This window comes from Melospiza melodia, chromosome 3 (genome assembly GCF_035770615.1).
Source record: "Melospiza melodia melodia isolate bMelMel2 chromosome 3, bMelMel2.pri, whole genome shotgun sequence".
In the NCBI taxonomy this organism is placed as follows: Eukaryota; Metazoa; Chordata; class Aves; order Passeriformes; family Passerellidae; genus Melospiza; species Melospiza melodia.
Window position 1 is genome coordinate 71,739,665 of NC_086196.1, and position 22,660 is coordinate 71,762,324.

General features: G+C 39.5%; 1 protein-coding gene across 1 annotated transcript in view; it reads left to right on the forward strand.

Annotated features, from left to right (window-relative positions):
• RRP15 (ribosomal RNA processing 15 homolog) overlaps window positions 1-21,417 on the forward strand; it is a 28,338-nt gene extending 6,921 nt beyond the window's left edge. The window contains exon 5 of the mRNA XM_063152220.1: window positions 13,247-21,417. Within this exon, the coding sequence (XP_063008290.1) occupies window positions 13,247-13,399 (153 nt within the window). The 3' untranslated portion in view covers window positions 13,400-21,417. The remainder of the gene's footprint in view (window positions 1-13,246) is intronic.
• The last annotated feature ends 1,243 nt before the right edge of the window (window positions 21,418-22,660 follow it).

Here is a 22,660-nt window from a genome sequence, read left to right on the forward strand (position 1 = left end):
TTATATGTAGGCTTTTCTTTCCCTGATTTCTCTGTGTGCATTGGGCTGGTGTGGCTTCCTTGCTCTTGAGATGCTTTGGAAAGAAATACATTCCACTTTTCCCAAATGTGTTTGAGACACAGTGTGGTTGGACACATGCAGCTCTTCATCAGTTCTTTCAGCTCACCAAGTAGCTCAGGGTTGAAAACAAGTTGCCCAGACAACTCTTTCTCGTATTTCAGAAGCTGCACGTTTTTGAAGCGTATTTGTGTTCAGGTCTGAACTCTGTGCTTGGTGGTGGGTGGAATACTGCAGTTGGCACAGACACACTGCAGTTAACTAAGTGCTTCTCTGTGCCAGGAAGAAATACTTTAATCAGTTGGGAGACAACATTTTGTCATATGTTTTTTGTTTGTGTGCACTTGGGGAACATGCTGAAACACTGCCTGGCATGGAGTGCTCATACAATTTTCATGCAAGTGCAATATTAAAGTATTTTTTAAATTCTTTGGATATTGAGAACAATTTAGCTTGGTGCTGACACTTTATTTCTCCTTAAATAATTCCAGCTTGCTTGTTTGGGTGGGGGGTCATGTGTATGTGTGTGGTTCCCTTTTTTTGGTTCATTTGTTTGTTTCTCCTCCCTTGGAATGGCAAAATATTGGAAGAATGGCAGTGCCAACTACTATTGTAGTCAGCATTAAATCCATATCTGAGCAAGAACTAGGACCTTTGTGTTGTGCCGCATTGTAGCAGGGCAAGTTTTTAATTACTAGGTCAGAAAACAGAGATTGCAAATGTTTCTATGCTAAAGAAAAGTTTTATTTTGGCAGCATCAGTAATGGCATGTTTCCATTCAAGACCTCTGGAGATGCTTTAGATGCTGGCTGGTTAGTCTTGGGTTTGAGTATTAATGTAGGTGCTGCTTTCACATTGCTTGTGCACGAAAGCTGGGGTGGGGATTGGGGTTTTTGTTTGGGTTTTTTAATTGTATGTCTGCCTAGACAGACCACCCCCCTTCCTCTCTCCCCTGTTTCAGTGACTCTTCAGCCTTTGCTTCAGTGACTCTCCATTCAGTTTAATACTCAACCAAACTCTTCAATAACTCCTTTTCAAGCTGTTCCTAATCTGCCTTATTTTCTCTTGAGAACATATCTTACTCATTTAGCAAGCTCCCCTCCTGATAGTTGTTGAGGGTTGAGGTTGAGGCCAAAATCTGCTCTTCATTCTCTTTCTCAGAATTACACAAATATTTAGCCACTGAACACTTCTGCTGGCCTCCACTGTCATATCTCTGCTGCTTGGTCTTTGAGAGTGTTTCAGAGGGTAGGAAGCCTGGATGAGGTTTTTCAGTAGTAAATTCCTTGCAGCAGGGTTTCAGCAGATTGCTTGTGCCATCTGAAAGCTTTTGTTTGTTTTGTGGGTTTGTTTTTAGCAGTCGAGAGTATAGAGTGTATTCATTTTTAAAAAGGGGGGGGAGATACATTTATTTATCTCAGCAAAAACAATGGAAGAGATGCCAATCCCAAAATCCAGGCACTCTGCCATCAATTAAAAGGCAGTCCAGAACAATAAAAACATTACCCCACCCACATAAAACAAGCAGTCAGCAGGAAAAATAGCAGAAAAAAGTTTTACCAGTGAAAGCAAACTTTTTTTGACTCAAGCCTTGTGCTGTGACAAGAGACTTGACTGTATTTTGAGAATGGGTGAAAGCATTTTCTTGCTCTGCAGGAGTTTTTAAATGTAAAATTTGGTTTGTATTTTTAAAAGTTTGGCAATTTCTTTCAAGTGTCAGCGGTTGTTGAAGAAACCCCTTATAAAGCTCTGTTGATTGACTATTTAGCCAAGTATATTTATGTGTGAAAAAAAGAAATTAAATGCTCTGTAAAGGCCCATCTGCAGCAGTATAATTTCAAAGCAGCATGACCACTTTTTAAATTTTGTTCTCTGTTTCCATCAGCTTTATGCATGCCTGGGAAGGGTAGGTAACCTGTGCCCCACTAGAACATTGTTCAGAGTCTTGTTTACTTTTAGCCATTGGCCTAAATGTTACTTGGCATATACCTACCAACTTAACTATGAAGGAAAGACTGTAAGGCTGTGTAAGTTTTCCTGCGCCCTTCTTGTGAAATTGTAGCCCTTCTTGGAGTTCTGTGTGCCCAGCTGGGAGTAATTATTTTTCTGAGCTGGAGCCAAAAGCTTTGCCTTTCATATCATTTGCTGTTTATCAAAGTATTTCTTAATCCTTGCTGAGCCAGCTGACTTGTGTAATATTTTTTCCTGGTTTTTTTTCCAAGTTACTGTGCATGATGCTTGCCTCTGGGTAAGATCATCTAATTTCTCTCCCCTGACCACCTTGTCTGAAGCCTTGCAATGTGGGAGAAAAATGTAGTCATTAAAAAAAATAATAAAAATCCCACTTGTTTGTGTTCGGATGGGCTTTTTTTTAAGTTTTGGGTTGGGCTTTTCTATGAATCGTTCATTGGCAGATATGAGAGCTTTCAATTTGTTCAACAAAATTCTTATACATCAGCTTTTCATTTCAGAATGTGTTGGTCATATCTTCTTGTAAGACACTACAAGAAACTTTAATAAACTGTAGGTTTAGAAAGGGTACGTGTCAAAAGCGCTGTTTTTTCTGGCCTGGAGACTGAAGTTATTTTTATGTCTATAGAAAGAATACAGAAGTAGGTAGTGGCACTAAAGGATTCCTTGTAGGAACCTTTTGTTTTCTTTAGGTCCTTAATACAGGGTGCTCTTAGGAAGTACCCTTGCTTCCAGGGTCGAGTGAAGTTTCTATTCTCCTAGAGTTGCACAGATATGTTGGCTAATGTAGCAAACTACATGAGGTCTTGAAATCTTAATTGGAGGAAAACAAGGAAATTCAGAGGAAATTTAGAGTTATTCTCCACGCTTGCTGTGTATTAGTTACAATTTCATCTTGACTTTTGTAATTTATGCTGCTCCCTGTTAGGCATTTTACTGTGTAGTAAAACATTTTTTAGTGACACATGAACAACTGGCATGAAAGTTACAGATGCTCTTTATGACATGCATAACCTGCGCTCATTGACCTTTCATTTTTTATTAGGACTTTGGTTTTGCTTCAACTTGTAAACTTTCTTAAACCAGAGCATTTCAGTGGTGAAAGTAAGAGCAGGATTTCCTGGTCTACTTCAGTAAATTCTGCAAGGTAATCTTTCTGTAAGCTAGGCTCAATACATGACCCCAAGGTACAGTTTCCTTCCTGTGTTGGGATGGCATCTGGAAAAAAATGGTGTGTTGGTCTCAAAATAGTGCCTATTCTAAAATAAATTATTGATGGGAAGGAAGAGGAGTGGAGAAGAATATAAGTGCTATTTCATAGCTGCGATTGCTCATATGGGACTTAAAGTGCTTTTCCAGAAAAGTTACTCCTACCTCAAGCAAATATTATAAATGCTCCAAGTATCTGGTAAGTAATTTGTAAGGACAGTGATTAGAGTCAGACTTGCTATAGATTTTTCTTCTGTTCATGAGACTTTATTTTAAGCTGCAGTTTGAAGATTGTTCAAGGGCAGGAGGAATATTATGCTTCCAACTTCGACCACTGTTCTTGCTGGGATACAAGGATTGGCATGGGAGCTTTCATTTTTTAAGCTAAATGGGGGTATAAATTGTGCTTTCCACATTAAAAGTTGCATCAGTTTAAAAACTGAGAGTGACTGCATTCTTTTCCTTGCAGCTTCTTGAGTACTGGCCATCAGCTTGGTCTGTTTCTTTCCACAGCTTTCACAGTGTAGAAATGGGGAGGGTGAAAAAACAAAACAACTGCTTTCATTCATATACCTCTTTGGAGTGACAATAGTCTGAACAGTTGCTTCAGTCTGTGTTATGAAATTTTCTGAAGTGTGGATGAAGGCAGAGATGACAAGGAAATTTGGTAAGGTGTATCAACACCTCTTTCAATCTTCCTTAGGTGATAATGGCATTGCAGAGTAGCACAAGTTTATTACTACAGCTGTTGTGTGCTGGTTTTACAGACCTAATTGAAGGAGTAACCAGGCATGCATGAATTCCAGCAGATTTGAGGGGGCAGCCAAGTATTAATTTAGTTCAGCTGTAGCCAGAGTAGATGTATTCTCCCAGTTTTAATAAATGTCTTCCCATCACATGCACAAAAACTTTTAATTTGGATTCCTTTGGATCCTGCATTTTTATCTGTTTTTCTTAACTGAATGTACATTCTCTTGAAAGTCACCCTGTATATGTTTGGAGCTGATGCTTTTAATGAAGTTTTTTGGTTTTGTACCAGAAAGTTGCTGACAACTAATTGTGTGCTGTATTCTTAGGAATATCCTTAGGGATAAATGCAGTGCAGCCTGCCACCAGTTTGCTTTATCCTATATTCCTTATGTTCTTTAAGGTAAAGGGTTGTTGTGCAGTACTAGAGGTTGTTTGATTAGGACCTTTTTACTTTAAATTTGTTTAGAAGTTGTATTAACTTACAGAGTTTGGGTCATCATCAGGATTGGGTTTTTACGACATGCAAGCTCAGTTCCCTGATTGTTGTCATACCAGGTAATGCAAATCTGTGTTAACATGGGGATGTAGACCTTTTCCAATATTTAAATGTCAATTTAAATTTGTCGGCATTTCAATATTTAAATTTGATTGATTCGGTGTCAAGAAGTTGACACGGTAAATTCAACTTCATGTAAGACAATTAAGGCTCATGTGAAGGGCAGTATTTCACTAGCTTTACCTTTTTTCCTGTGGTATTATACTCAGATATCCCTTTCTGTCCTCTTCATCAGATATTTGATCAGAAATCAGGAAGGGAAAAGGCTGTGATTTTGCACTTTGTTGCCGTCTACCTCTTTTTTTATCCTCTTGCTGTTCTGTGTCCCTGACAGGTTCTTTCTCCCTGCGCCTGAGGGCCAGGCAAGTATCCTGTGCCTAACGCAGGAGCAGCCCTGACAGCTGTTTGCACAGAAAGGCCAGTCCCCTGTGTGTCATCATGAGTCACTCTCAGTTCAGCTGAATGCTGCCTGCTAAGATGCAGATAGTGTGTGATCAGTGAGGACAGATATCTTAGAGAATTTGAATGCTAAATACTTATTGCATTTGCTGAGGTGATGACCTGAGGTTTGGGGAGGGCCATCTTCCAGATGTTTATAACTTGTCCAGATCCAGGCAAATGTTCATGGAGATAGCAAAAGATATGTTGCCAGCTCCAAAACACATCCCTAACTGATTTTTCAGTTTAAAAAGAATGAATGATGCAAGGTTTTAATGGGTTCCTGTAGAAAATGTCTCTTTCTTCCTTAGAGCTGAAGACAAAATACTTTAATTTTGTCGTTCTGTGAAAAGGAATGAAGTGGTTATATTTGAAACATGGCAAAATCATTCACCATGAAGCAGTTGAAGTTTGGCAAATTTTGAAGTGAATATAAACAGGGACTTGTGATTGAAATGTCAGGCAATGCTGAGACAGCTCCATCTGTCATATTTGAGAGTATCTTGCCTTGTTATTTGTTTATTAGTGCACAGGATACTATGATGTGTTTTGTTTTCCCAGAAGATGTTGCAAGGCTTTTTTTTTTTCAGTAAAACTATGTCTAAAACAACCACATTTGAAAAACTTGTGGCATACATCTTCTTTTGATCTTCCTGTGAGTATACAAAGCACAGAGTCAAATCCTATTAGACTTTTATCTGGTAAATCAAGTTGGAAGCCTTATAAAAGCAGCTCTCCACTCTTGGCTTTGTTCATAACTCTTATAGGCAGGGCAGTGTACTTAGAGAAAAATACATCTAAACATTTCATAAAGTTTTATAGAAAAATGTTCTCTGGAAGTAGGAAGGTTTGGGTGGAGCTTGTCTATCTGAATAAATTTGTTTTCCCCATCTGAGCATTTGCTATTGGAAATTATCAAGGAAAGTGATTCCTTTACTTTGAAGTTTTATTAAGGTATAAAATGTTGTGATTTCCAGAGTGTGTGTGTTATAAATGACCTCTGTGAGTACCTACTCATCTGTTTATCTTGGTCAGTAGACTTCAGGAGCGGTGGATCAAACTCCTTCTAGCCTGCAATGGTTAGAGGGTTGCTGAGTTCAGTAACTTTTTTTGCAGAAATGTGGGAAGTTCCAGCCAGTTTTTAATGAGTGTTTCTGAAATTTACTGAAAGATTAGAAAATGTAAACCAGGTTTCTAAAACCTGGTTAGTATTACAGATTATACTAAAAGTGCCTCTTGGAAAGGTCTGACCTCTTTTTGGTTTGCTGCTGAACTTTGGACAGTGGTCTGCAGGTGGTCTGTGTAATTTCTTCTCCACCTGCAGCTGTTGGGAAAGCCCATACAGAAACATAGACAGAGATGCAAAGGTCAGAAATGCAGAGAAAGGGTAGCCAGATGTTTAAGATAAGGGATTGGGATCCTGGGCAGTTTACATCTTCCTTCATGAAGCTGCTTTTAGAAAGCAGCCTGGGAATGTTGAGGGGTAAGGTCTGTTCCTTAATGAGCTTGCCACTCATACATGGCAATGTGAGGGGAAATTACAGGAATATAAGATCAGAGAAATTTGGATTTGGAGACCTCTAGGATATGTCACAAAACCAAAGCAAGGGCAATGACTGTAGAGAGGTGAAATCAAACAAGCTGCTTAGCAGACATGAAAACATCATTATTTCTCATTTAATAATGAAATTGCATAAAGCTTAGTTCCTTGTAGACTCTGTTTTGGTGGTATTTTATTCCTCACCCTCCTACCTCAAAGTTTTTTGAATCCTTAACTTCTTCTGGGACTCAAAAGTGGAAATCCTGAGTTAGGAAGAGGCTTTTTCCTTGCCCCACGTCCTTCTCATCAGCTGTTCTGTGAGATGATTTCTCAAGTGCTGAAGGGACAGGCATGGTCATTTCTGTAGCCCTTACTGTTTGAGACAACCTTTTGGGACTCACTCCCTTATACCTCTTGCTAAATCATAATGAAAGACAGTGGGTGATTTTAGCATCATTTGTTGGAAATAATTTGAGTGATATTCATATTATTTAAAAATTTGCAAGCTGCTAATTTATTGTTAGCAAACCAGAAATACTCCAAACAGCTGCAGGTCTGCATGTTTACTTACAGGGCCAGTAGGCAAGCTTTTATAACAACTTGCAGAAAATTTTAGGTACCCAGCTGAGATAGTGCATAAGTGTCTTTCATAAATGGGTGACATCTGAGAAGAATCTGTTGTGACTGGAAAATGTTTGTCTAAAGTAAACTGTTGAAAGACATTAAGATGTGACTTCTGAGGGATAGCACAGTGGAGGCCTAATCTTAACTGTATACTTTTTACTAGGTACTCTTGCTATATCTGTGCATTTTCCAGGTACAGCTTGGTGGTTCAGGAACTGTGCAGCTTCCTCCTGGTGTAGCATGCCCTTGCTATACATCATGCTCATTAAAACATGGGAAGGGAGTCCTGATGCCAGTATGGCCAAACAGGTCATGCAGCAGCATGTGGTGGAATTCCTTGTGCAGCACAGGGGTTTCTGAGATGGCTGCTGTCGATGGCTGGAGTACAGCACAGGCTGAGGAGTTCCCGAGCGTCCTGTGTGCAGAAGGGCCCTGTGTTAAGCTTGAATTCTTTAAATATTTTTGCTTTTCCTGACAGAAATAATAATTTATGAGGTTTCTGGTGAACCAAGCCTGAGGAAATCTGTTCGCTCATAAGCTTTTTCTAAGATTCTTCTTTGCAACTGAGCATTTAATAATAACGCTTCTGAATTTTCTTCGTTGCTTAGGCCCAGGTTTATGCTTGTTTTTAGAAATTCTGTAATTGAGTTCTGACCCCTCCAAAGCTGGGCCATGTTTAAGCCTCTGCGTGCCAACCCAAAGCATTCCTTCTCATTCACACATCCCCAGTTGTAGTAAACCCTAGAGGAGGATGTGAGGATGGGGAGATTCCTCGTGCAGGTCGTTACGCTCTGGGTGGTCTTCTGGCTGTGCTCAAAAGGAAAATCACTATTTGTTGTGCTTGTAGTAATAATTCCAGTGTGTTACTTACAGAGAAGTTTGAACAGGAACAGCAGGTCTCAAAACACGCTGTAAAAAAATTTCATTCTTAGACTTATTTACTAGAATTGCCAGAGCAGATTCTGGTGTATATGAGAAAGCTTGTGATCTGGGTAAATCCCCTGTCCCACTGTTGGTACCCACAGTGTAAGGTCACTTCAAGTAAACCAGGGCAGTTGTTTTAATTTCTCATTCAGAGAGAGAATGCAGATGGGCATTGAATAACTCTCACCCTAAGGAATAAATGATTGTGCAGAATTGTACTGTAGTAGAATAGATTTCTGTTGTGCAGCTCACATGTTCTGCAAGCTGAAAATGCTTCCCAGAGTGAGTTGCTGTGAGAACTGAGCTCAGAAGTTCAAGATAATATCAATGTAGTTTGTATTCTCAGTTTGCACATTTGTGGGGTTTTGGCTGTTTGGGATCAGGCTTACATAGGAGCCTTTCTTAGAGTCCTGCTGCAATTCAAATCAGATGAAGTTGCTGCAGCACTAATGATCAAACCCAAGTATCGTTTTCCTGTTAAAAATCATTACATTTTGTTTTCTGCTTACATTTCTGCTGTAGCTACTTTGGCTGCAGTTTTTTCATTTCTTCCCAGCCTGGAGGAAATTTATTTTCTTAGCCTGTGAGCTCGCATTTTGCTGAAAATTAACTTAGGAGAAATGATTATGCTCGTGTTCTTTGCTTTTCATTCCCTCCTGCTCCTCTGCAAACTGGGGGTTTTATTATCATTATTATTGTTATTTTAAATTCAGATTTAACACAGCTCAGTGTATGCCTGTGCTGCCTGATTGGGTTTTTTTGAGCTCAGTTTACATGGACTTGCTTGGGGATGAGAACCAGAATAGAAGCAGTCATTCAGAGCAAGATGCAGGCTGACAGGGAAGGTAATTGTCAGATGTGTGTGAGAATGTGTTCTGGCAGTTACGCTTTTTAACTTCTTCCTCATGACAAAAGCTTCGCTGTGTCTCAAGGTCTTAAATGTTTGTATTGAGCAAAACAGAGGAACCTGGGGAGGCAGTTCAGATTAATTAGACACGTTAGAATTGTTTTCTCAGTGCTTAAAGTTGTTGCTTGAGAGATATTTATGTTAGAAATTCCTTCCCTGACAGGTACAAATAAACATTTATTGTAGGTGATGGTAAAGAGAGATGCCCCTGCAAGCTCTGGCATTTCATCTTATACACAGAGCAAAGGTGTGGGGGTCCAGTGTGCTGATTGTAATCCCTAGGTCTGAAAAATGTTCCTTTTTGAAAAGCCTGGAATTCCTGTTTTCTTCTGGACACTGCTCTTGGGGAATCTCTATGGTGCTGTAGGTGTGTTTGTTGTTTTGCAGATGCAGAAACTGGAGTTGCTCAAATGACCCAAGCTGGTGGGCAGTGGAGTGAAATGCTGTCTTTTGCCTGATTTCAAGGCATATCTTCTTTTAATGCCATTGCTTACCAGTAAGCGCTGTGGACTTTGGTCTGCTTGAGTGTAAGGTTCTGAAAAGCTCAGGCAGGTATCATCCTGCTTGAGACAGAGAGGATTGATCCTGCACCTTGCTGTCAGTGCTGTCTGCCACAGCTCCAGTGTTGAGTTTGGCAGGTCTCAGTTGAATATACTGTCTTGTCATTTACCAAGAGCAAATTTTGTAGCTCCACTTTTTTGTGGTGGTAAAGAAATGAACAAACCCATGGAGATTTCTAACTTGATCTTATAGCTGCTGTTGCTACCACAAGACTTTCATAGACCAGTTCCTTTAAAAGCATCCAGGAGGCAGTTCCAGCCTGGATCCTGCAAGGGTCAGCTGCTTGTTCTAAGTGACAGAACTAAGCTTAGTTGAAACTTAGTTTGGACCTCTGTTTGGTGGTTTTATTAGGACTTGGCCAAGAATTTCAGTTCCTCTTGTCCTGGTTCCTGGTGCAGATTTTAGGGAGTGTGTCTTCAGAGCAGAATTAGTTCAGGAAGTATGTCCCCACTACAGAGCCCTATTTGTGAGAGGCTTTAGCTAATGCTGTGATAGCCTAGCAAGTAGGCAAGTTTTTTTGTGTTTTTTTGTTTAATTTATATACTCTTTTCAACTGGACTTTGAGTCCATCAGAGCAAGTATCAACACTAGAGTAACCATAGTGCATGCTTTGGTCTGCTTTATTTCAGCTCATGATAACAAGTTCATCACCAGCAGTTAGTAAAACAACAGTGACTCTTGAGGTATTTTACTAATTGCTGCCTCTCAGACCTTTTGAAATAGGTTGGCAGACCCTTCTGGCAAAGAAAACCCAATTCCAATGTATAAAAGAGGAGAGGAAAAAAAGCAACACGAGAATTTTTCACTCCTTGCCTTACTGAAGGATTCACATTATGTAGCATTACACTCTGTTGTTTATATAATCTGCTTTGTTTTCATTTGGGGATGTTCAAAGGGGACTTCAGTGTTGTAGTGAGATGTGCATGAACAGCTGACTGGGAGTTCAAAAGCATTTGTGTAGATTGAAAGTTGGTTTATTTTCCACGTGCCAAGAATCAGTTTTGTTTTATTTAGATGAAACTAGATTATGGCATTGAAAACCCAACTGTATTAACATTCTTACATAAAGCAAGTTGGGAAGTGATGTTACAGTTCAACTAATTGTTAATTATACAAATATTCTCACTGCATATTTTCTTAAGACTTTGGGAATGTTTTGTGATGCAGTAGATTTGGAGAGTTTTTGTTCTGAGGGGAAAATAAGTAGTAAATGAGTTAGGAATGAAGACACTAAATAAGGCATTTTCTTCACTTGGAGGCATGCTTAAAATTGATTAAATATTTGCTTTCAAGCATTTAATCTTCATCTTTGAGGCATAAACATGCTACCTCTGTCTTTCTCCTTTGGGCTTGTTGTAAAACTCTATTCAGGCCTTTGTGGTGCCTTACAGAATGGGTAATGCTATGGAGGATCAGCATCCCTCTTTTGTTCAAGTCCTGCTTTTGTCCTGTTGTTCACTTGACATAGCCAGAAAGAAGGGCTAATGGTTGCTGAATAGCAGCTTGGGATGAATTTGAGGATTGAGCTTTTCAAACCCTGAGCTTGCAACTGTCATTGCTGATAATAATCTACTCCTTCTGTGCTGTTAAAAACCAAAACAAAATAAGGAAAAAAAAAATTCCCTGTTCTGCACATCTGGAAAGAAAAGGAATTCTGTTGGGTTAATTATTGAAAACTAAAAATGTAGATTGTTTTGTGAGAAATACGGGATGTTTCCTTTTAAGTATTTCAGATTCAACTTTCCTAAATGTCACTGTTCAAATATTGATTTATCAAGGATCTGGGATTAAAAAAGAAAGACCTTGGTGATTTTTGTGATTTTTTTTTAAACTGTTCTCTACTCTGCAAAGGCAAACATGTACAACTGCAATACAGTTAAAAAGGAGGAAAACAATAGTTACCCTCTCCTTGCATCCCAGAACAGACTACCTGTGTTTGCACTAATATAATAATGCAGATAAATCTCGTGAAAATTTTAAGGTCTGCCTCGGAACCTGCCTTATCTCTAGCTCTTTAATTCCAGGTAATTGATTGCCCCTTGTGAGATGATTTTAGGTTTACTGGGTGTAGCACTTAAAGAAAATTGCTGCAAGAGTGGTGCGTGGTTAGGAGGCGCTACCCTTGGGAACAGGGGAATTGTTGGATTGGAGAAGTCATTAATGAGAGCATCTGTGAAGGCACAAAAGCAAACCCTAAACTCAAACCCAGTGCAAACATCTTGAGGAACAGCTGTAGAGTTTCTCTTTATTTGAGCTGGGCCCTGGGAAATTCCGTTTGGGAAGAAAAGTGTTAAGACTTGCTATCCTATTTTTGTGAGGGCAGTGTTTGATAAAGAGCTGCAGAAGTCTCATGTAGCGTTTCTGCTTTGATTACCTATTAAAAACACATACCTTGTTTGGTAGGCATTTTGCACTCAGATAACTTCTGATGGGGTGAATAGGACATGTTTTATTTACAGTAATGGACTCGCATTCTTCATTTCTCTTTTCTCGTGAAATCAAATGCTATATGCTGCTCTATCCCAAATCTTGATTCCCACAGGCTTCAGCTTAAACATGCAGTGGTATCACATTCCTAGATGCATGGCAGAGAAGAGGTGTGGACAGATGTCTACAGTGATCATACATGTACTGCAGGTTCTGCATCCAGGAGGCAAATCTTGTTTGCAGAGCATGCTGAGATCCCTTCTTTGGAGCAGGGGAGTGGGGAAAGCCTCCCTGGGGTGCCAGTGTTAAATTTGTTTTCAAAGACCTGGCAGAATTAAATTTGTGTTTTCAGTGCCCCTAATTCCACTTTGGTAGGACAGTTTTTTGCTTGCCTGCTGGACACTGAGCCATGTTATTCCTCAGCCATGTTTCGCTGCTAAGGCATAGACACTGAAATAAATCCTTCCTCAGTGCATCGAGCAGCTCTGGGTATTTTCCTCCGGGAAGCATGCAAGCACAGCTTCCAGCTGTTGTGTGGAAGAGTTTCCACAGGATGGGGCTGTTGCACTGCCAAACGGGATCTGTCACCTCCGGGAACCGCGACCAGCGCTGCTTCCAGCGCTAACCTGAAACTCCGCTCCCGGCCCTTCTCTTTGTTGTTCACCAGCCCGTGCAGCGGGCCTCGAGTTTATCCACTTCCAAGGGCTAGGAAATTTGGAGTAAGCAGTGGTTGGCTTGCTAAGAGTAGATCAACTTTGTTTCTTTTAGAGGCAGCTTTGTACCATATGACAAGCCCAGGTAGTGAGGTAATAATTCACATAAAGGGGATTTGGTTCACATATCACTGAATATGTTAAATATTAAATTTGGGGGGGGGGGTTAAGCCTTTATTAAATCCATATTTGTGTTTTAGAAATGTGCCAAGAAGTGTTCTAATGAAGCAGCACCTGGGGGTTAATAAATGATATCATGAATCCATTCTGATTGCCAAGAAAGATTTTAATAAAGGAAGCCATGCCCAAGGTTGACTGTTTCATCCGTGAGGAATAATTGTTTTGTTTCCATATTTCTTTTATTGGTTGGTTAAAACAAGTTTGCATTTTAGCATCAAGTCATTTTTGGTTGTTCTGCATGTTTCTGTACCATTTGCACAAAGACCTGGCCCCCAGTCTGCTGATTGTAGGAGGTGTTATTTTGATTGCGTGGAGACCTTGCATCTTTTACTGCCTGTCGCATTTATCTCGTTTCTCTGTTCTTTCTTCTCTTTCCCTCAACCATTCAGGGTGAAGTGAAGTCTGAGGAGGGGCCAGAATGGAATATACTGCGTGATGACTTCATGATGGGAGCATCTATGAAGGACTGGGACAAGGAAAGCGATGGAGAGGGCAACAGTGAAGGAGGAGGTGGTCTGAAACAAGAAGATGACAGTGACTGAATGAAAATCATTCAAGATAATGTTTTATCTTCTTAAGTTTGTTTGGATAAAAAGTCAGCATTCTATGAATGTACGACACTTGGAGGATACCTCTTTTAAAAGGAAAAAAAAAGACTTGCACAACCTTGGAGTGTTTTCTCCTCCATGTCAACATTTTATTTAATATAGCTCCATTTGCTATACTGAAATCCTGAAATATTTTCCAAAACAAGTATAATTTTCAACATATTTCCAAAACATTTTGTACAGTCAAAATAGTGGCACTTGCCCAATGAAAGATAGATTTTGCCAAGGTCATTAAAAGTTTACACATTAGTCATGGCAATTGATGTATTAGTGTGCCTGCATTTCCAAATCACCGCTGCACTTTGAAAAGTTGTTGCAATTTGCAATAGAAATGGCTTAGAATAAACACAGAAATGCCCTCACCTTGTAAAGTTATTGGGCTCCTACAGAGTCTTTACTGCTTTGGCCAGAAAAGGTTCTGTAGATAATAAAGGAAAGTAACCATTCATGTGATAGTTCTGGTCTAGGAGCATTAGTTTGATTGGAGACAACTCTGGAAACAGAATTGTAAAGACAGAGACTTGACCCTACTGATAGGGTTTAGTATTTATATATATATATATATATATATATATATATATATATATATATATGGTTTTTCCATTGCGAGTCTGAGATTGTATAGGCTAAGAGTCTGGTAGGAAAGAGCAGTCATTGCTATTTCACTGGGGAGGGAGAGCTTTTCTAACAATACCACAGAAAATGGTGTTCAGTGTTGCTTCATTTAGAGTTATGGTGTTCTGGCCTTTTTCAATGAGGAGCCAGAGCTCTGAGATTGATCCTGTGGGTTTAGTCAGCTCTAATGCTAATTCCTCAGGTGTGCAAAGGGTCAAACCAAAGCCCTTCCTCTTAGTGTGGGCCTAACAGTTACAAATTTGGAAGTCATCTGTCAGTGTAACACAATTGCCTTTCTTTAAGCTACAGCAATTTCTCCTCAGTAGTTGTTGGTTGCAAAGGTGCAGAAGCTAACACACATAAGAATATATTTTATGTAAGCATATGCAGAAGGAATTGTGTGGTGATAAGGGTGTTCTAAATGAGAGGCTGGGGTTGAATTCTGCTGCCTTTGCTGTTCCAGACTGACTGTCTGATGCTGTGTCATTTGTTTAGCTTTGCTATCACGTTTCCCCACTTGCTACATGAAGAAAAAGCCTTGGGGCCCATTAATTGATAGTTAAAATGCATAGCACTGTTCTGTCCATTTCAACAGATGCCTTACAGACAAACCTTTCTTTGTACCTGCTTATAGCCAAGATATGATTAGGAGCTACTTTGAAATTTTCAGTCTTCAGCATGGAAATGTGAGGTAGGATTTAGATTTTCCTAACAAAGGCATTGTTTGAACTTTGTACTGCAGGATAAAAACTATGGGTACAAAATGGCAGAGAACCCCATCCCAACAACTGGCAATCATTGTCTTATCCCTAGCCTATTCATCTGGTATATATTGTAGCATAATTCTTCCAGGAGAACTCCAAGCTAACAGCAGAAATGTTTAAGATTTTCAAGCTGTTTTGAGTGTTAAACATATTAGATATCTGAGGAGACATTAGTTTGTGGCCTGATATTTATTATCACAAATGAAGGCATACACCCAAAATACCAAGTGGCAAAACCACACAAGTTTGACATATGGTTATCCCAGCTTCTGAAGGCTCCACATCTGTACAGCTGTGCAGTGAGAGGCACCATCTCATGAGTGCAGTGCAGAAACTGCTGCAATGGGGCTTGAGTCCATGAAGCAGCATAACAGTCTAACCTGACACTGCTCTCTCTCTCTACAAGAGTTCAGCTGCTTTCTGTGGAAAAATTACATCAGCAGCCTTAAATCTGCAGTTGCTCTCTAGTTTCATATCAGCAGTTTCTTTCCATAATCAAACTTCTGGAAAATAATCTTAAGTTTTCCTTAGGAACTGTGACATCCTGAGGTGATTATTAAACATTTCAGAATGCTTTCCAAATACTTTTAGAATGCTTGGGTGTTTATTTGTGTATTTTTGGAGTAATGTTTTGATTAAAGCACTGAAGTGAATCTTGTGTGTTTAAGAAAAATGTGGAATCCATCAATATTGCCAAAAGTATTTTGAGCTTCCATTTCATTTAGCGTGCATAGCCTATAAGGGGAGAGCATTTCTTGCCTTTTAAGAAGCATAGTAATTACATTTTTGTATATATTGAGTAGGTTTTTAAATTTTATACTGTACCTTGTCTTTGCCTTGTCCTTTTTTTGTGCCTTATGCCGAGAAGCTCCAAGAGTTGCTAAAATTGCTAACTACATATTTTGATTTTAGACTGCTTTATTTCACAAGTTCTGTTTTTGTTGACTAGAAGTTCAAAAGATCTTCTTTGGCCCAGGTACCTTCCAGTCTCTTCTCTGGGCTGCCCTACCCCCTTTTTCAGTAATGTTCTTCCTCTTCAACAGCTACCAAGAACAACCTTCAGCAGCCTTTCCCAGCAGTCAGAGTGCTCACTCTGTTTTTTATGCTCCCATGAATATCTCTGCTCAAGCAAAGTTGTGCTGCTGCCCTTCATTCCAGAGAGCATGAATCATCTCAACTTTGTATATTTCTGTACCTATCTATATAAAGCCAATAAGGATGGGGTGGTTCCAGTTTTGTTAGGCTTCAAGCCAACTCCAGAGTATGTAAAGTTTAATATTCTATGGATTGCACGCAAAGTAGGAGTTTTGTTTAATAAGAGAAGGCACAGGGTCAGCTCTTCCCCATGTCTCTTGTCCCCTGGTCTAATTTCTCCTCACATTAATTGTGCTAACATTTTTTCAGCAAGGAAAGCATGAGTTGGCCTATGGAAAAAAATAACTGTCTTGCTGCTGCTTTTCTTCAGCCTCCTGTTAGAAAAACACTTTGGGAGTGATGATGGAATATCCTTGTTGTGCCTGATGCCACTGTACCACAGCATCATCTCCGCTGAAACCTGGAGGGTAGAGCTGCCACTTCTGCAGCTGTGAGGCAAATCATCCTGGGTTCACAAGCTGAGCAGGACAAAAGAGCTGGAAGCTGCTTCCTAGTGAAGATAGGGCTTTTTTGTCTGATTTGTTTTAAAGAGAGAAATTAAATGTTCAGAGGCCATAAAAGTTTTTTGACTATCTGATGCTTCCAGAAGAAGGTGGTCTGTAGAGCTGCATCTGTTCAGAGCTGGCTCAGTAGCTGTCTCCAGGGAGGAAGGCAGAAGTCATCTGGCGCAAAACACTCTGCACAACTGAAAATGACAAGCTTCTCATTCTTATGAAATGAGTCCTGGCACAGTTAATGTACACACAGAGCAGTCATCAGTGTTGTTCACTTCCAATCCCTGTAAATTGCTCAATGATTTCTTCAAGACTTGCTGAGGTAAGGAGTGAGAGGGCCAGGAGAAGGCTTGAGGTAGTGGAGGCTCAGGATCATGTTACACAGATTGGGTCCTTGTGCTAAATAAGTTGTTAAACTCGGGAGTCTAAGACCTTAGACACTGGAGACTGAAGAAGGTCTTGATTAACAGATGGTGGGAGACTCTACATTTCATTTACTGCTGTTCTAAAGCAGTGGCGTCCAACCTCTTGCAGCGTGTAAACCTCCAGCGTTTCACCTCTGTAAGTGATCTAGCAGATAAGGGCTTTTTCTTAACCACTCTTCTTCAGACTTTTAACAATGGCTGATCCTTCTTAGACAAAGCACTTGTTTTCAAATGCATCTTTTTCAATTGCTGTTCTGTCTTAAGGGACATGTTAAAAATGAAACTCCAGTCAAACTGAATACCTTCAGCACGAAAGGTCGTGTGTAATACTCCATCCCTTGAAATTACTTCCTTTTGCTTAAATCCATGTATTTAAGCTGTTGGATACAAAATTGTTAAATTAATTAGGTTCTTTCATCAAGCTTTTGGATGTGAACTCATGAGCACAAGCAGTTTCCAAGGGGCACTTTGGAGGGTTATTTTAGGAATACTCATAAAAAGCATTATTTCTTCCCAATGCCACAGTTGGTTCAATAGCTCATTCTCTCATGCCAGTGCATGAACTTTTGGAGCATAATTTTACAACATTTTCCTTGTGTTTCTTCACTCTGTTTTCAGTAAATATGGTGGTGTTCATTGTGAACTGCTAACCAGGATCAGACTTGCACTGAGGTTTTCATACCACTAAGATTTCTTACTTAGCATTCTCAGAAGTAGCTGAATAAATTATTAGAAACAGTTCACCTACAAGATAAGCTAGTTACATTTCTTATCAGAAACTTCATGCCATAATTAAGAAATGGTTAAAAATAAAACCTGCTGATGTTATGTTAGTAGTTCTTTAAGTCATGTGTTGTAGGCGTGTATGATCATAAGTAGAAGGTAACAAGGGGTCATTTGCCATAATTTAAAAATCTGAAGTACATAAAGATTCAACTAGGCACTTATGAGCCCATTATAAAGTGCATTAGGAATATAATCATGGAGATTGTGACTTAAGGCTCATAGCTATTCAATCACTCTCACTTTGAAGTTTGCTTTTCTATCCTGATAAAGGAGGACATTCTAATCTTGTTCAGAACAGAAAAGCTCAAAAGTGTAGCTTGATTCAAGCAACAAGATAGTGACAGGCTTTCCTGATTATGTGGATTTTGCATTGACTTTCAGGTTGAGTACAGTTTATCTCAAGAGGATTTTCTTTGGTTTTTAAGTGATCCATAAATTGCAAGTTTTGTGGGCAGTGAAGCAGCCTTTAACTTAGGGTAGCCTATGTCCAGGGACAAGAGCTGGCCTGTGTCCATTTCAGAAAGGGTGCCTGAGGTCAGGCAGCTGAATGAAAACTGTCACTGGAGAGCTGAGCCCCTGAGCTGTTGGGAATTGAGCCTTTGCCATACCTGCCCATGGCTCCTTCCCAGCCACACCTCGCAGGGCTGCTTGGAGGAGAAGGGCAGTCAAACACACATTGTCAGTCTGCAGCACAGGCTACTCTGCACCCCCACTTACAACCCCAACGAGTTTCACAAGAGTTCACTTTGCACAGTAGTGCAATATTGCTGCAACGGTGTAGTTTTGTACAAAAGGTAACAACAGTGTGGTTTTTATGTGGATTTTTTAAAGGAGTGAAGTATTTGACAGTACCTACTGAAATTTGCTATATCCTTATGATTATCCTTAATTACGAAAAGACTTCATAAAATTCTGAATTATCTCTTCATGATTAATAGAAAAAGATTGGAGATTTTTCAGAACTTCAGACAAGATCCTCAATTTAAGGATGCATTACTCAGCCAAAACAATGAATTAGACCCAAGTATAAATTGGGAGGATGATATATTGATACTCCTTCTTGTGGATTGTGTTAGAAAGGTTCTGGTCAGGCCTTGCAAGATGCTGAACATCTTTCTTATGTTGTAGCACTGCAGCCAGCAGGTCAGACCAGGATTGCCACTGCCACTGCTGTTCTCTCCATCTGCTATGTGTTGCCTTTTTTTTTTTTTTTTTTTTTAACTGCTGGACTTATTTTAAATTTTAGTGTCATTTCCTAGAATTAAAGAAGTGGAACATATCTTATGGGAAGAAGATAGACAAGACACACATTTCCCTTCTTACTTGAACTTTCTATGACAATACTGTGCCTCCCAGACACAGGCTTTTGTCTTTGATTTCTCATTCACTTCAGTTGTTGCTGAAGCACATTGCTGGACTATCTGTCTCATGGTGAATGAATTGCTTTTAATTTCACAGGACTGCAGGGATGAGCTTGTGGACTCAGGTCCTTTATGTGGGACACTACTGGGTCTGATGCACATTTGCAGCCAGTTTGTAGGCATTTTTACATTCTGATTTAATTGTTGATAAGGTGGATGTTCAAATGACACTGGAATTTGTGAGAGGAGGCATTTCAGCTGTCAGTCAATGTCCATGATGGGGAAGCTTAGAGACTGGTCCTTAGAGCCCAGCTAAAATCAGGGGAGTAACCTATTTAATTGCATTCCCATCTAAAAGATCATTGATTGAGGAGAAGAAAATATTGAACATCTTTGCCACTCCACACAGGTGGCCTGTTCAAGATCCAGCTCTAAAATAATCTGGATATGGATCAAAAGTACTGATACAGAAATAGACCTTTCTGTTCTAATTCTAGATGGAGTCACCAAGCTCAAACCATCTGTCTGGGAGGATGTAGTTTGATCAGCCATTCAGGAATACTGCATTCATTGATTTCAGTAGCCAGGCATAGAAAATTGATTTAAAAATTTGTAAGGCTGAAAGGCAAAGACCTCTGCACTAATCTGATGGGTGCAGCACAAAATCTTGGTGCTGTGTGAGGTCTGGTTTGGTTGTGGGTTTGGTTTTGTTTCATGAGGTAAAAAGAAACAATGAATTGCTCTCTGTAAGCTTTGTAGGGTGTTCTTGAACACATGTTGCTTAAAAACCATTAGGGAAAAAAACATTTCTGAAGCTGTGTTAGCTTATTAGAGCTTTTCATCTCTGCAGACTGCATAGGCAGCTTGTGAAGAAGTCAGGATGCCAGACCCAGAGCTATTTGATTTTGTAGCTGCAGAATATGATTTAAATATGGCATTACTACTGGCTGGCCCATTAATGAAGTTGCTGCCAATTAATCTTGCTATACATGTAACACTGCAGTCTGGGTGCACATTCTAACTTAGGTTACATGGTTTTAATTTGTTGAATAAACTCCAGTGGATGCTCTGTTAGGAATCCAATATTTACAGATATCATTTGTGTGTTACTTAATGAGGTATAACCCAAATCATCACCATGCAGTTCAGAAATAGAACGCAACAGCTGTAATTCTGAGAAGGAGATGCAGGTCACGAGTTCAAACCTTGAGATTAAAGGGATGACTTTTACCCTACTGTCTTTACTTTGTCATGCTTGCTATAAGTAGATGTCAAGGCCCTCTGGTTTGTGAACCACTGAGCTTATATTTCTCTGTCTTATTTTAATTATTTTTATTTTTAGTTAGTGAATCTGATCATTTGCCTCTGCTGATATTTAAGTCTTACTGACTTAAGTGGAAACAGGATTTCCTGTGGTGATTAAAACCACAGGTGCTAGGATTAAGGAAGGCCTTTTCCTCAGTGGCATACAGACTAAAACTGGAATGGTACATAGAAGATTAGTGTGGCATCCTCAAGGCTGACAAGCAGTTTTAGGAAAGCACGGGAGGGGATCAAACTCTGGGAGGTGTAACCATGGGGAAATTTCTTTGGCAAAGTTTTTATGAATACCTGAATCTGAACTTATTCAACTCTGGAAATCAGCTGTTGGAAGCAGAAACCTCTCTGGATGCAGCAGTGATGTCTGCAGCCTTTATGGGAAATGTGTATGTTTTTAGCATATGGGGTTTAGGCTGTTGATGCTTCCCTAGACCCCTAATGTCTGGCTGTACTCTGTGGAGACAGGGTGCAACTTTTCTGGAGAGAAGCTATTTTAGGAGTTGAAAAATGTGAAGAATAACATAGCACTGAAATACAGACTAATGGTGATGTTCCTTTCTGTTCCCTTTTCTTCTTTTCCATAAGAATTTTTCCCTTTTCCTTCAGATTTTAGTCATTCTGGCTTGAGGTCCTGTCTAAAGTTCCAGCGCTGTTGTCTTGGAGTTTTTCTGGTGGTCTTTGGTAACAGGTTTTTTTGGGTTAATTGCATTCTAGATGTCTTTTATTAAGCTGCAGTTTTAAACACAGACTATACACTGCTGTGTGGACATTACAGCTTTGTGTTCTTACTTGATGGTGGAAGATGATGCCATTCCATAAGTTCTCAGAGATGACACCTGAATGGCTTTTTGGATCCGATCCTGTTGACTACTCGTGGCTGTTCCCACTGAAATTATTAAATCTATTTGTAGGAATGAGAACTTCTTTTTTGTATATAGATATTTATGTATTAATATATATATTTATAAATACACAAAAATGTATGTGTGTCTATAAATAAATATTAAAATAAAAGTTCTTATTCCCGTTTGATATTTGTTCTATATATATTTAAAAGAAGTTCTGGCTCACACAAATAAATTATCTCTTTATATATATATCAGAAGCATACCTTTGATTTGCAAGTTGACAAGTAGTTGCATGTGTATATATGGGTAGCAGTCTAGCGTGTCAAACAGCATGTTCTATAAAATGGCCTTTATCTTCTGGAACAGGAGTGCTGCAGGAATGGGCTGAGGTTGTGTGAAATGCAATCCTGGGCCAGTGGGGCTGCTTGTGTTAGTAAGGTCAGCAGGGTTTGCTCTCAAATTCATCCAGGCGTTACAGCGCGCACTAATGAAATGTGCAGCACAGGGGTATGGACTTCTACTTCACTAAGGATAATAAACAGTAAAATCTAAGGTTTTATTACAGTATATATTACAATTTTCCATTATTTGTCATCTCCTCTTTGCCTCACCTTTATTAGGTGCCACCTTGGCTCTCCGAGTTGAACCTTTATACGTGTATTTTTATAAAAAGGAGAATTCAAAAGTTTTTTTTCCCTAGCACCCTGCATCAGAATGACTGAGATTCTACACGACCACAGTTATGGCTGCAGATTTCTGTGCGTGCCACAAAGAATTAATTGTGCAATCATCCTACGCTCGTCATCAGTGTGAGAATTTACAAAAGTCACCTCTTAACTTTTAAAAGTTATTCCTCTTCCAACAATGTTCTTTAGTTTATGAAATGTGACCAGCCACCTTACTTAATGGCCTGGTCGTCAGCAGTTTTGGAGAGATTATTGCCTTTGTATTTTGCACAGCGCATTTGCGTATAACCAAAACAATCTAAAAAGAAACCACAAATTGTAAAATCCCGACCACGTAATTTTTAACTTAATAGGAAACATGAAACCTTTACATTTAGTGAAGTAACTTTCCAGGTGTCCCTGTTTTTCTAATAAACAGTCAGTGTTTATTAAAAAAAAAGAATATGTAAAAAAGACGGTATTGTATTGAATTAAAAGCACCAAAACAGATAAGGTCTGTTCTTTTCCCATAGGCACACTAAGGTCCCATTCCCACTTTCTGACTTACAAAGCTTCCACTGAGAGCAGCCCCACAGGACAAGGGAAGAGATAAAAGTAAGCTGAGTTAACCTTCAGTGTCTGATAAGCCCAGCAACTTTTGAAACTAACAGGTAGTCATCAGTAAAAGCTGTTGTGGAATGAATAAAAATGAAAAAGCTTTGCAAGGTAAAAGACAAAGCCATAATTGAGATAATAGTCACG